Source organism: Geospiza fortis, unplaced genomic scaffold, assembly GCF_000277835.1.
Source record: "Geospiza fortis unplaced genomic scaffold, GeoFor_1.0 scaffold162, whole genome shotgun sequence".
Lineage (NCBI taxonomy): Eukaryota > Metazoa > Chordata > Aves > Passeriformes > Thraupidae > Geospiza > Geospiza fortis.
In genome coordinates, this window is record NW_005054316.1 from 6,690,844 (window position 1) to 6,706,347 (window position 15,504).

At 39.3% G+C, this 15,504-nt stretch overlaps 1 protein-coding gene across 5 annotated transcripts in view; it reads right to left on the minus strand.

Annotated features, from left to right (window-relative positions):
- Positions 1-3,220: 3,220 nt before the first annotated feature.
- Positions 3,221-15,504, minus strand: part of ARID1B (AT-rich interaction domain 1B) — a 243,544-nt gene continuing 231,260 nt past the window's right edge. For 2 of the 5 annotated variants that reach the window (XM_031056279.1, XM_031056274.1), the window contains 4 exons: positions 13,354-13,450; positions 9,299-10,088; positions 8,314-8,444; positions 3,221-6,314 (listed from right to left, as the gene is read on the minus strand). In XM_031056279.1, coding sequence (XP_030912139.1) covers positions 4,602-6,314; positions 8,314-8,444; positions 9,299-10,088; positions 13,354-13,450 — 2,731 coding nt within the window. In that variant the 3' untranslated portion in view covers positions 3,221-4,601. The remainder of the gene's footprint in view (positions 6,315-8,313; positions 8,445-9,298; positions 10,089-13,353; positions 13,451-15,504) is intronic. The other 3 variants (XM_031056277.1, XM_031056275.1, XM_031056276.1) reach the window with 2 other exon arrangements.

The following is a 15,504-nucleotide window of genomic DNA, read 5'->3' on the forward strand; positions in this document are numbered from 1 at the left end:
TCTTTCAGCTTTGTGTTCTGTCTTTCTCCAAATGACCATGCCTGTTCACCCTTCCCCCCACCCCCTTAATTTTCCTCTCTCCTTTCTTCATGCTCAGTAATCTTTAAAATAATTTTTGAGGGATGGATGGAGTTTGCCATGGGGAACTGTAAGATTTCATGACAAAACAACTAGGGAGCATCCTGAAATTTCACATATTATCCTGAGAAAAGTTAAAGTGGCATGGGGCCGTGTTCTAGATCTCTGAATTCCACTTTGTTACAAGAGTAGTACCTGTCTTTTCAGTTTACTGTTGTTTTTGTTTCTATTTTCTCCTCTTTCTCTACCTCCAGTGGCTTCGTCATTACTTGAAAAATAAACTTTTTGCAGCAGGGACTGCTTTGTGTTTTTTTTTCTGTGAGCATGGGTCCACATTTTTGATAATTCTGGGCCAAAGGTGATAGAAGTCGTATTTCTCTGCAGTACTCAGACTCAAGATTTCAGATTGCTCTTCGTTAAAAGGACTGACTTCTTGTGGTAGTGTTATTATTGCTGAGGTACATCACCACTAGTGCCTGCAGAGTAAGTAATCTACTCACAGCTTCTTGAAAAGTGAACTCACTGTGTGCCACCTCTGTTCAGTTTCAAATTGGCTTGAGCCCCTGCACTATATGAATGTTTACAATCCTCTCTCTTCTATAGGGGGGAACAGTGGAGATGACGGTAATTTTTTTTTCAGTTACACCTCTTTATTAGTATGAGGTATTTTCATATTATTCATAAAATATGAGGTGTAGCCTGAATTGCATTGTTAAAGTGTTGTACAGGAATCATTAATGTGTAACATGTGTATATGCTTTTCCTACAGTATTCCTCTAATTAAGTAAATATTTCTTCTAGATGTATCCATGCCAAAAGGTAATGGTCTTGTGTTGGTGATGGCACAGATGGTGGTGTGAAACAGCAAAAGAAGATGGAAGAGAAAGTGCACAGACTTTTGAACACAGGTTTTCCTTTCCATCTTTCATTTTGGGTATTTGAAAACATGGAGTGTCTGAGAAGGATATTTTCATGTGCTGGTTTTTGTTTTATGGGTTTTCTGGAAGAGTAGTGTAGGAAGTTAACAAGAAACAAAACCATTATTTCCTGTCAAAGGGGACAGGCATTTAATTCCTGAAGTGATTCTAAAGGTTAGTAAAGATACATGGATATTTTTTCAACCTGCAAGTAATTAATTGCTTGGGTTTGCCAAAGAATCAGGTAGATTTATAGACATGTATACAGTTAGTTAGTCAAGTATTTGTGGTTGATTAGTGCCAAAAATACTAACTGGCTGCTTTCCCTTAAATAACTCAAATAGTCCATCCTGTTACTACTACTCTGAGCTTCATCACAGTGATCACATCTGCATGAAAATGTAGAATTTGCTTCCTAAATAAATACCTCTTGTAAGAACAATACCAACAGCAGTTCAAGCTTGGTCAGGACTCCCTCAGAACATGCTAAGTGCACAAGCCTCATGAGCAGGTCATCTCCAAAGGCTTAACAGACATTGTGGCAAAGATGAAATCATATGAAGACAAGAGGGAGAATTTGAGCTCTTATGTGTCACCTTTCTTCTGATAAATGTGATGTAATACTAACCAGTGATTCAGACTGCTTACTGTTACTGTAACAGAATAAAATCATGTTCAGGCAGAGTATGTTCAGGCAGAGTACTGTTAACCTTTTCCTTTCACTGCTGTGTTTCCTTGGCTAGTTCTTGGCCCAGCTGGAAAAGCGACAGGAAATGTCGCATACATGTGGACATTATGTGGCTGGCTGGGTGTTTTTCCCCACCATGTTCTTTAAGCAGGCTTGGAGCAGTCCTGAGGAGCATTAACATGCTGCCTCTGACAGCTGAGAGTATTTTGCCACAGGTGTAGTTTTCCCCAGAGGACTCTGGGTCTGAAAGCTGAAGAGGGAAGAGATGTCCTTTGGTGTCCTTGATCAGAAAGGAGTGCGTAGCACTCAGCGGAGGGTTTATTTAACTGCTTGCTTGTATCCATGGGGCAGCATCAAGCATTAAAATATTAGTAAGAAATATGTTTACCAGGGCATTCTACTTTCACACTGCCCAGCAAAAGGGTGTAAAAATCATCCCTGAAATATGCCTCCCTCTGTGATAAAGAGTTGCAAGTGGGTTATAATTCAGACATTTCTAAAAGCAGTGATATGCAAGAGGAAGACAGACCACTGCAGCAAATGATGTAGGAGTAGAGAGATTACTGAGTAAGAGAAGCTAGAAAGAGAAATTACTTCTCGTGACACTAGGGAGGCACGTTTCAAACTTGGTTTATAATTATATGTACTTTACCTGTCTCTGAAATTCTCTTACGTATATTAATGTTATAGCAATCTATATGAACAAAATGGGCAGTATGCCAAAGGGGGTTGTAATTTTCAAGTACCTCTGTATTGTTATTGGAGAGGGGAGGAGGATATCCACTAACAGTGTAATTATGTGGCAATTCCAGGGAAATTGATTATTATTAGCTTTTTATGATCACACTAACAAAGTCAATGATCCAAGATAAAATAGCAAAAATTAGTGCTTGAACAATATTCAGCAACAAGGTATCACCAGGTGAGAGTGGATGTATCTGAAACCAGCTAATTCCTGAAAGGGAAATGGCCAACTCCCACCAATTATAAGGATGGATGTGCTCTATTAAAGCCTGATCCACTTTAATGGGGGACTCCCAGCATAAGAGGCCACGTAAGTATGCAATGAGACATACAGTATCCAGAAGTGGGTGGGTGTTTATTCTAAATACCCACATCACTGGGGTATTTGCACCTTTCACCAACAGAGAGAATTACAGGTAGTGAATACAGATCGATTTCTTCCAGTTGGTTATTGCTTTAACACAATCTTTTGTCACTTTTTCTAACATCTGCCTTCAGTCCCCCAAACGCAGCACGGAGACTGGGTACCTGCATAGTCAGAACTATCACTTGTCAGCCATGTCTTCCCCTTTGAGGCTTTGTGGTTTTATATATAATAATTAAAAATGCTTCTCTGAGATGTGAGAAGGCTTTACTAAAAGAAGAGCAAGTTGCTGCAATACAATAGCATAATATTTTTGAAGGTCATAATAATAAAGTAGGGGAAAGAGAATAACTATTATTGCTCTTTCTTGCAATTAGTTTGCTTTCCGATATCCCACACTGTAACTAGAACACTATTCAAGAACACCCATCACAGTGCTTAACAAGATTTAATGTACATTTATTCTTAACATGTGGAACATATAAAGATTTTATACTGAATAAATGAAATTCATTAAGCCAGAGGAAAAGGAGGAATTTACATCAAGTTTTTTCTTTTTTAACTACATTATCTTGAAATACAAATGCAGATTCTTGTCACTGAAAAATCTTTGAAGTTGTGTTTCTTCCTTTTTTTTCTTCCTGTATATATTTTTTGTCTGTAGACTGGTAACCATTTTCTTAAATCAATCCATACGTAACCATTTCCACACCTTGATTTATAAAGCAAATTGTGATCGGCTGCTCTCCCGAAATAGAGCATGACTTTATACATACAGAAACTTGTACATTACCCTCAGTTGTTGGTTTTCTGTGTTGGGTTTTTTCTTTTTTCTTTTTTTTTTATTATTTTTTGGAGATATGGCCCAAATGAAAGAAAAAAAAATAATTCTACTATCACTTTGTAGATACCACATCATGAAAAAGAAACTAAAAACTTTGTACTAAAAAAAAAAATGAGGGTATGTTTCATGTACAACTTCTATATACATCACGGCCCTTAGGCAATAAAAAAATATTTTAAAAAATGATTAAAGGAATTGTGAAGAACTGTCATTGTGGAAGGTCAAAAAAAAAAAAAAGATGTAGACAAGACAGTTCTGGTGAGGAAGCAATTGATGTTTAACTTCAGGTTTTGTTTAAAAATCTTTTAACTTGACTTATTTTGTTTTGTTTTGCTCCTAGCCTAATATAACCATTTCTCCTGAGGAGAAATCAGTATTGTTTTGGATTTTGACTACTGACTGACACCCTCCTTGATCCCCTATACCTACATCACTAGAATCTTCTATTGCACAGAGCTTTGGGTGATGGTATACAAGTTTTTTTTTATTTTTTCCTTATCTGAAAAAATAAAACACACAGGAACTTGGTATGTTGGTTATTTTTCACCTTTTTGTTTCAAAGTGGTGAGATTTTTTTCCCCATCATACAATGGTTTGCCATAACATTTTTTTTAAAAAGTCACTAGTTCGCTTCCCAAAAAATATGCAATACAAACATGGAAAAGAACATTGAAAAGGATAATCTATGGGAAAAAAAGTGTGACCTTTGAATGTACTAGACAGCAACTTTGGTTAAAAAAAATAAAATAAAAAGATGTACTTATACACATAGACAGCAAATATTAATTTCTTAACTGTTCAAATTAATAATTTCTTTAATTCCCAATTGGTAAATAGTGAATGGGGCAGAGGAGCAAAGATTCTTTTTTTTTCCTTCTTCCTACATTGGATAAACAAGAACAGAAAACAGCCAGTTATATGTGACCCTCTAATCTCCACTCACACATGCTTGGCTTCTCACTTATGTCATAACTGCCCAATCTGAAAAAGTACATCACAGATGACAGATGCAACCAGAGAGTTCAGGACAGCAGATATTGAGATATCCAGCAAACGACCCTCGTGCAAAAGGAACTCGGAGCGGTTCTCGTCCACTCTCGCCATGGCCAGCAAGGCCTTGGCTGCCCTGCACATCATGTCTACGCTAGGCGGCTCCAGAGGCGGAGGCTGCATGTGCATGAGGTTATGCTGGCTCTGCTGGTACTGGGCCATAGTGACCCCATCCTCCAGGAAGCTTATCAAGTTTCCAATGCTTCCTTTCTGCACAGCTATTGCCCTTGCTGCTAATGTGTCCCCCTGGGCAAGGTTCGATAGGAGCGCCATGGACATTTCTCGGCAGACCGGGTTTTTGCGGTCCCCAACGTACCTAACTAAAGTAGCGTAGAGTTTCTCCTGACGGCTGAATGGGGGGGTGGCCAAGATAAGGTCCACATTATTGTCCTGGATACTGAGCTTACACAGGGTCTCCAGCACAAGTCTCTGAGGCGAAAGAACTGAGTTGGGCCCCACGGTTGGAAAAGGATCCTGTGCCTCTGCAGACGGGCACACCATCCAGTGCAGCAAGCCATCCAAAATTGGCAAACAGATGCTTTCCGTATAAGCAGACAAGTCTAGCTGCCCAGAAATGTTGGCTAATGTGACCAATGTATTATCCCTCAAGACCTCGAGGCAGTCCCACCACCACTCATCCTTGCTGCAGGCCACCCCTTTGTCCTCCTCTTCCTCTTTCTCGTAAGTCTGCGGTGCTCGCTTTCTTTCTGGATGCTCGTGGTGAAGAAGGATCAACTTTCCCAGTATCAGCACCAAGCCTGGATGTTTGGACATTTCGGTGTCATTGCCAGGCACAAAAGACAAGCTACGGACGATATTTGACACACAGATGCAGCGTTTGGCCAAGGAGTCTTGCCAGTGAGTTATGGTGCATAGAGGAGTCTCATCCCGGCTCCTTGGCTCATCCTCTAGCAGTTTAATATTCCGGTGGCTTTTGGCTTGATGGATCCCGAAGGGAAATTTACTGCTCTCTGTTTGGGAACCAGAGTTTGAGTCTTCAGGTAGTGCCCCTGGCCGAGCTGAGAGGACATCATCAATGGTTGCTGTTATACTCTTTTCTTGCTGCTCCTCAGATTCGCCTTTCCCCTCGAGGTCCTTCTTTTTGCTTGGAGAGTTCAAGGGAGGAGGGGCTTTCCTGCGTGGTGGAATCTCCATCTTGCTTTCAAAGTGAGTCTGGATATGCTCAGTTGTGTCACCACCACCAAGCTGCCAGTGGAGAAGTCCACTATCAAATTCCTGAACGCGTCCAAGTTTGTCAGATCGGTCAACAACAAATAGATTATTTTTCTTTACAATCTTTATTGGCAGCTTGTCAAATTTACTGGCTTGTTTTGGCCTCTCACTTGGATCAGCAATGGCACCAGGAGTAGAAAAAACAATGCTCTTTTCTTCTCCTTCTACCTTTTCATCCTCCCCCTCCTCCTCATCTTCATCAAAATAGTCAATACATTCGTCATTCTCATCTTTTCCAGTATCCTCTGCCAAGGACTGACTATCATCTTTCTTGGCTGCTTTATGATCAAGTGCTTTGTGGCCTGGATCTCCCACTTCATATTCCATAAGGATTCCAAAAATGTCAATCAGACATTTTCTAAAATATTCTACTAAAAGCTCAAGAAATCCAGACAACTGAGGGAAGAAGAAAGAAAGAACATAATAATCACATAAGTATTTTTGTCTGCATGGAATTTTACTAGGAACACTGATGCATTCATGTGTGAATATTTGTCTCATCCTGCTGTGGACTTGTGGCTAGGTTCTGCATGGCAGAAGTTAATCAAAAGAAATTCTTCTAGAGTCTGTCCAAACAGTATATAATGTCAAATTATCATGGCTCTGTTTGCTTCAGCTATGAGAGGTACAGAACTTTATTAATGTCTCCTTTAAGCCACAGTAGACATCTGGCTTAGCTGTTCTGTCCCCTTGGAAATGCCTATTACTCTTCATTTTTTGTACAGAGTACTGAAGTTCCTAACTTGGCTATTTTTTCTGATTTGTACTTTTATTAGATATCTAAAGTTTGCAATTTTTCCTTTCTTCCTTTGTCTCTAAAACCAATTGTCATGTAGGAACCTGCAGTTCAGGGTCCAGGTACTGATATCCTAGATTAATATCTCATCTCTATTGGAATAGATCAATTTTTTGTCTGGCAGTAGTTTAAAACTGTTATTGGAGGCTGGTGCTGTAAGTCACCCTTCAGAAACAGTTTTCATTTAGGTTTAATCTTCTTAATTAACTTGTAATCACTTTCTTATGGAAAGGCAGTACTTGGACTTGGTATTAATTTACACTTAGTGGCTTTATTATTAAAAATTCTTTGTTGTTATGATGCATTCAGCTCAATTTTCTGGCTTTTAATGTGGATTTTTTTCAATTGTGCATTAATGGGTTTTCAGTAAAATGTCCATTCTCTATTTTGTCCATTCTATATTCTGTTATGATTGCCAGCTTCTCAAAGAACTAAGAACAAACTGATGCTTATCAAAACCACAGGAGTTACCAGGCATCATATGATCCTGGCTGCCACTGGAAACAGAGTCCAAAGCAAACATAACAAAAGAATATAAGTATTTACAATATGTCTGGTATTCTGTGCCATTTGCATAGGGTATATTAACACAATTTCTGTCAGAATTCAGAGGAGATTCACCTCCTTTAACTTCAAACACCCACACTAGTCACACAACCTAACCTAATTGTCTTGATTCCTTTTATAATCAATGGTCTTTTACAGGCCATTTCTAGGGTATGATTCATCTGACCTATTTTAGATCTCTTTTTCTGGGTGAGATAAATCATGCTATAGATATCCCTAGTTCTAAAGTCAGGTGGGATGTAATGTACCATTTGTGTCTGTATTTAAAAAAAAAAGTCATTATATTTAAAAAATTATGAGCTACACTATTAGTAACCAAGGAATGAATGGAGGAGAGAAACTGAATATTTAATTTGTACAAATTTTAGATGATGTGAATTATCAGCATGCCATTTATTACTACCACCTAACAGGCAAATGATTAGAGCAGAGCTGAAAAATGCTGGGAGGCAGTGAGGCGAAAGCACACACTGTTAAATCCTATGTTGCTTGTATACTATGGATAGACAGTGGATTTTAGCCTTTAAATTGTCAATTTGGTATTCCTGAGAAAACTTAATTCTCTGGAAGAAGAAACGGAACAGAAAATAAGCAATTAAATAAAATCCCACAGTCTCACAGGGAAGTACTGAACAGGACAAGTTGTCACCAAAAACCAGTTTAATATAGTCTTGCAAAGTCTTTAAAGAAACACAGATTAAGAATGATTACTAACATACTGCTGTTTTGAAGGATTATACTATCATGTGTGTGAGTTTACACATTAGGCTTTTGGCAGTGCTAAAATTCTTACATTCCTACATTCTTCTTTCTACAAGAAACATCCTTTCTTCAGGCTTCTTTATTTCCTCTATGTGACCTATATCTGTCTCTTGTTACTCACTGTTGCCAATCATAAACAAGTGCAAGTTTTTCAATATTAAAATATATGTTAATTAGAAAAAAATGGAAAAGCCAGCAGCATTTTCCTAAGTGTCTTGTTTCACTTTTCTTTCCCTGTAAAGTTGGGAAGTATAATGCTTTCCCACCTACCTGAGAGAGGTTGAAAGTAGCAACAGTGCTGTCATCATACAGAAGAATATTAATAGTGTCGAGCGCCCAGGTACTTTCAGCCAAAAGACCAGATTTAAGAGACATCATCACTCTCCAGGCCTCAGGAGTTACTGGAGAAAGAGGGAGAAGTAAAACAGTATTAGTGCATCCGTAGAGACTGTTAGTGAATTCTGAAAGAGTAAACTGTGACATTCTGAGGATGCAAATTTAAATTAAGTGGCTACTGATTAAGACCCTATTTTCACTGCTTAGTTCTGTTCAGTTTTCTGTAACTGCTGCTAAGCCTTAGTGCTGGAGAATATCCTGGCAAGGCCCTTCTTCCTGACACTGCTGAGCCTGAAACAATCGTACAAACTTAAAGAACTTGACTAACCCAATTCATCAGTAAACAAGGCAGAATACTCTGTCAGGAATGTGGAAATTTGAAGTATGAAAACTTGAATGGATGAAATGTAACCAAAATTTAAGATAAGAAAATACTTGGGGATCTTTTTAAGAAGTGGGGGAGAAACAAACAGGACAAATACTGTGGAATGATTTAATGGATCATTCAAGGAAAGCAGAGACTGCAACTACAGAGCAGAACAGCATGAGCTTCCATGGAACAAAAACATACAAAGCTTTGCTAAGCTAAATGCTGTACTGGTGATTTAACAGACATTCTAAAGGACCTTTCAACACATCTCATTTTGAAATCTGAGGCAAGCTTCATTTTTAATGCATTTGCGAAGACCTCAAGTCTCCATATAAAATACTGCTTTCATTTCATGTCAGATTGTCTGGGATGAGTTTTACCTATCATCCTCACTGATGCACGTTATTAAGTTTTTATTGAAAACAATCACATTGTAGTTACCAAAGTTCACTATTTGTCAAGAGTGTCTTAAAATGTGAAAAAAACCCCAAAACCAGAATCAAAGTCCCTTTCCTCACAATTTATATTAGGGTTTTTTTTGATGCTTACCAATATCTTTTGAGGTAATCTTTCGTCTTGGTTTTAAGACTGGTTGGGATGCTTCTACAGAGCCTGGGGGGAAGGTAATCTCTCTCCTAATTGGTGGTGGTTGGGGTGGAGGTCCTGTGACCTGTGACACTGGAACTGTGGGTATAACCTTTTGCATCTTCATGGAGGGTAGGAAAGGAGACTTGCTTGGAGACATACGGTTTTCCAAAGAGCGCTGGAAGGATGCTGGACTTGGAGCTCTGGAGATGTGGTTTGGCATAGAGGGTGGTGTCTGGTAGGATGACTGAGGAGGTCTAGTGATAGGCTGCATGGAGGCTGAGGATGACATATAAGAAGGCTGCCGTTGGTTGACATGAGAAGGCCACTGACTCTCGTGGTTTATCCTCTGGTCAGGTACCATCATATCATCAGTGCGATTCATCCCTGGATACGGAGGGGCCTGTGCAGGGCCTCCTGGACCTTGCCTGTTCTGGTAAGGGTAAGGCATATCATTTCGTGTTGGCCACATGTTCTGCTGAGGACCTTCACTGGAGGATGACGACTGCATGGGGCCACCGATCATCTGGGGAGGTATTCCATGCTGCTGCATTTGTCCTGGGCCCTGCATCCTTTCCCTGTTGTATGGATATGGGTACTGTCCCTGCATTGGCCTTCTGTCAGGCCCTGTGTAAGCGTTGCCGTACTGGTTATACATTTCCTGCTGCTGGTTGCCATACTGCATGTTATACATATCCCCTTCGTGGCGTTTGGCTGGAGGCCCATACATGCCATCCATGTGTCTCTTGTAGTTCTGAAAGAAAATTTTGGAAAGATGTGTCACTTTTACTCCACCCACAACACGAATATACTGGATGAAAGCTCATTCAAAAAGCTGAAGGCGCTTAGTTCTAGAGGGATCATGCCGACTCCAGAGTCGGGCACACAGCGCTGTTAGGCTTGATCCAGTGCTTTCTTTTTAAGCCTCTGTTTTGCTGTGCTTATAAATGAATACTAAATGGAAGCTTATCCTTGGGCTAAATTTTCTTATGCTTGCTCTATTTTTTTTCCTTTCCTTCCCCATCTGTGAGACTAAATTCCACTGGTCATTTCATACATGTATGAAAAGGCAACAGTCCTCACCAACTAAGATATTTTCACTTCTTTTTTATGCTTAGTCTATTAAGAAGAAAAATCTTAAAAAAAATTCAAAACCACCCAGTGAATCATTTCAAGAGACAAGCACTGAATAAACTCTTAAAGTAACAAGATATGCTGCAAGCATGCATGTCTGAAACACTGAATCTTACAATATGACATCAGCTACAGACAATAAATTTATTAATAGGAGAAAACAATCTGCTGCATTTGACACTCTGTGTAATTCCCAGGAATACTGTCCTCTTTGGGCAACTGTCCTCTTCCCAAATCATCCTAATTACATTTAATTTACTGTGAGATTATTACAGCAAATGGTCACATCCAAACGTTCTGTTCTAGTTTATGCAGGTTCTTACCCTGCTGTTCTATAATGAATTAAGCAATGTAACTAACAGCTGCCACCTATGGTTTATTCCCTCTTTGTTTCTCACCCTCTCAAATGGGGAATGTTGTGTGAGGTAAGCTGTTTTACCTCGGGGAGAGCTGAGTGGTTTTTAAACCATACAAGCTTGAATGTATTTATGTTTAAGATGGCAGAACAAAAAAAAGACATGTTGCTCTTTGAGGGGAAGGTGGTAAGGTTTGCAGCGGTCCTTAGTTCCTGTGGGAGTTTGTTCCACAGTTCAAACCACACTGAGTGTTCTGAAGCAAAAAATGTGAATTAAATGGGTGATTTTTGAATATATGATCTATGGCAAATTCAAAGTTACAGCTCCCCCGGAAACTCAGTAGCTCAGTAGCATTGTACAATGTATACTAATGTACTAGAGTTAAGATCAGATAAAATTCTCTCTGTATTCAATATGGGAAAGTTAAAACAGCTCTGGGATTCATAAAGTCATCTTCCAACTTTGGTGCACATAAAACCACAACTACTATATTGTATGAAAGTATTTTTTTTAAACTTACTGTAGAAGCTTTCTGGCTATCTGAGAAATACCTATTTCCAGCCTTACATGAACTATTTGCTGTAGCAAATTGCACCCTTGGGGCCAATTTATACATTAAGCAATGACTTGGCAGCAGCCACACCTAAGAAGGTCGTGTTTGTTTTGCCACAGTGACTCAGTGCTCACAGCAGACACTTGGGAATGAAGCATGTGCCTTTTTAAAAGCACTTCAGCACCCTGGTACATGCAGTGCCAATGTGCCCAATGGTCCCCAGTGCAGAGGACAATATTGCACCTGAGCTCCTCCCTCCTGTGGACAAGCTCAGCAGGACATTGAGACTGCACAACGTGTCTCTCCACTGAGATGTGGAATTCTGAGACCTCACAGAGGACAAAAAGCCACCAACACAGGGCACCTGCTGCATAATAGCTCTTGGGATGAAAGCATTCATACAGGAACTGGAAAACCTGGCTCCAAGTGTTTCATTAGCCCCAGGAGTTCATGCTCCAATCACCTCCTTTGCAGGTCATTCCCTAGCCTTCGGGCTGTAGATAAAGCTTTGAAAGGGTCGTTTTTCACATTCCTCCTGAACCACTACAGAGTAAGATTTAGGAAATTGTAAATAAGCTAATGGCAACAGAATGTCTAGCTAAATGAAGAAGTGGAATCCTCTGGGGATGGGAAAGAGAAGCTGAGGCTGGTCAGGATCCTTGTCCTTCATTCTCCACTGCTTTTCTGCATTAATGCATTTTGCTTTCAAGAGTCATTGTACAAAATATATAAACAGCACTAAGGACAGGGCCAAATATATTTTTACAATTCTAGCTGTCTCCTTGCTTAAAGGAACATGTAGTTAATATATTCCCTGCACATGTTAGCATGGAATATCACAAACTGTTCTGTTATATATCTTTGCAGTTCCCCCACTAAATCACCTAGACTGCTAGCATATGCTCGTCATAAAAAACAACAAAACAGTCTTCTGATTATGCCATCTTTGAGATGTTATCAACCAAAGAGATAAACAAGAAATTCTGAAATTTAAATTTATATATGCTTTTAGTACAGTGCAATCTAAGATCTGTTTTGGTTTCTCCCCACCGCACTCCCAACTCCTGACCCCTATTTCCTAGTAAAACTCTATCCCAAACTGAAAAGAACTATCTGAAATTGGCTCAAAACTAGTTTACATTTCAGTTTTTTATAATAAGGAAATGCTTTCTATTCTGAAAGCCAACTTCAGGTATTGTATGACTAGAACCGAATCAATAACACACAGAATGAAACTGATCCTGTTGAAGTCAGTGGAGTTTTGCTATTGACTTCTAATGTGGGATTTTGCTCAGAAGGTATTAATCATGCATGTAACAAAAAAATCTTATTAATTAATATAATTTGTATTTTTGAGTTGTAGGAATTGGAGAGACTGCAATGTACAAATTTTTAAACTATTTTTAACACCAATAACATTCTCTCCTATGTTTTTGTACCATATTATTACTAGAGACATCATGCTGGAATATGCCCTCTGATCTAAATTAAAGATAGGTATCTCATATGACCCACCAGAACACTGAAAATAATTGAGAGTGTTGCTCATTTTACTTTGTTCCAGTTCTCTGTTGGGTTCACTTGGCTGCATGACATTAAATTAAGGTCCTTGAACCTGTCATCCAAACAGCTTTTCTATTTGTTCCTTCACTTGTTACTTCACTTCTGTTTGTCACTTCACTTAACTATGCTTTATACTTTCCCAGTCTGCTGGTTATTAACTTGGGACAATCACCTGATGCACATCCAAAGCCACAGAACATCTGTTAGAATTTACATTCTTCCAGTGTAAGGAACACATTTACCTACAGCTGCACATACATTGGTTATCCATACAGGCTGTGACTTTGACCAGAATTACAATGCTCCTCTGTGCCAAAAAACATACACTTTATAAACAAATTTTTCAATACAGAATCCTGGGTGAATTTTTTGAAACAAATGTTATGAACATAGCTATTTCCCCCCTCTACTACCTGCTGCTGTGGATACATTCCAGGTTGATGTCCTCCATATGGTGGCTGTCCTGAGGGAGGTCCTTGTCCTGGATACTGCTGCCCATATGGTTCATGCCTAAAATAAAGCATTCAAATCAATACTTAGAGCTGCTGGAGTTTTCAAGCCACCAGGAAAAGTAAATTCCTCTGAAAATCTTGCACCTTGAAGGTATCTGCCATCTGGAAACAAGCTGTAGGTACAGTCTGGTTATGGTCCTGAGCCTGAGGTAGTAAGCTCTGCTGGAGCTGGTTGTGGAAGGAAGGAGGTAAAGTAGATAGAAGAGAGGGGGAGCAATGAAAATACAACAGAGGGATTTAGAGGGAGCAGTCAGGAATGGGAAGAGGGTATGGTCAGCAAAGAGGTAAGAAAGGCAGCTGCAGACATGGGGAGCCCATCCTTGGTGGGGAAGTGTCTGGTGTAGAGCTAAAAGTTTGCAGGTAAAAATTATTGTGGCAAGCTACAATTTTAATACAATTCTAATAGCAAGCTATTAGAATTATTTCTGGATTATTCAAGAATATATCAATTTAAAGTGAGTAAAAACAGTACTCATAATTTTGGTAATGTTTGTGTATTTTTAATTAAAGTTGCATAATGAAGCATACACAATAAGAAACAAAGTTGTGTTGCACTTGGAAACTTACCTGCGGCCATTAAGACCTCTGAGGAGCACTACAGTGCAATATTTTTAGCACATATGAATGAAATTTAGGTTGCTGAAATCAAGTACTTGGAAAGCATTAGGACTGATAAATAGCACTGTATTGCAGGCTAATATGTCAGTAATTTCTCTCTGTACACTATCAGTGAGAACACATCAACAATTAGAGGATAATTATAGAAGAAATTTATCAGGAAGAGTTACAGAAACAGAGAACTGGGGAACTTGACATGTTAAAAGAACTAATGGGGCCTCATTTTTCCTAACATAGAAAACTAATTTCTTTTAAAAAGAGATGACCAGAGAGAAAGAAATAGCAATTCAGTGTCTCTAAAATTATGACATGGATGGAGAGAAATTATCCAATGCCAGTTAAAAGAACAATGTAAATGAGGGGACTTGTCTGTAGCTGTCCAAGAGTATATGCAGTAAGACAAAATTCAGCAAAGGTACACACATGTTATCCACAAAGGATGACTTTCTAAATGTTCAGTGTTTTAGCCACAGGATAACCATAAGCCAGGTGAAATTGTGGAAGCTGGGATCATTTAACGCTGCTCTGGAGAACGTGGGCCTGTAAACTACGTTCTAGTCCTGTGCTTCTTTTCTAACAGCTGATACTACTACTGCAGAAATCAACTCACTCACAGGAGCCTCTGCTCCCCCTGCAAGAACTGAACCAAGGGTAAAAGCCTAAACAAGAGAGCAGAACAGAAGTAACACAGCGAGAGGCCACATGCTGTGCCTCATGCTCCCAACAGGGGCTGCCAGCTGTTAGCTGGTTACTGTGGGTACTACAAACAGAGAAATCAGTGTTCACCTTTGCTGGCCAGGGTAACAATTAGGAAAGTACATGCTTGGGTCACTGTTTGAAGGCACCACATTGCCTTGACCAGGTGGTACCATACTGCCTTCACGACCCAGCCCATGATCCAACCTAAAAAATGACAAAGGAAACCCTATTCTGTAAAAAAGTACATATTTTCCAAAATTGCCAACCTAATAAAATAAATCACACCCTTCAAAGGAAACATTCCCTTGACTTAACACCTTCCACTGGAGCCCTTATTCTCACCAACTCCCCAGCAATATGACCTATTGAATAGCATGATGATATTTGTTTTACTTGACACATCTACTACTTAAAACTACTGACTGAAAACTACTTTGCCCTTACACTTTAAAGCCCCACACTGCACCGCTCTGTCAACCATCAGGAAACAAAAAGAGAAGCTAAGTACACAGCCTAATGAAAGGAAAAGCAGGAATATGGCCAGAGCAGCAAAATCTGCCAGAATACCTAATATAATCCAAACATTCCCAGAACATTCTGCTTGCTCTACCAATGCTTAGACATCAGTGATTTTATCACTTTCTATTTCCAAAGCCTTTCTCCAGATAAACAAAAGATGACCAAATTTATTTCACGTACTTCACTGAATGACAAAGTTATGAGAGCCCTGCTGAA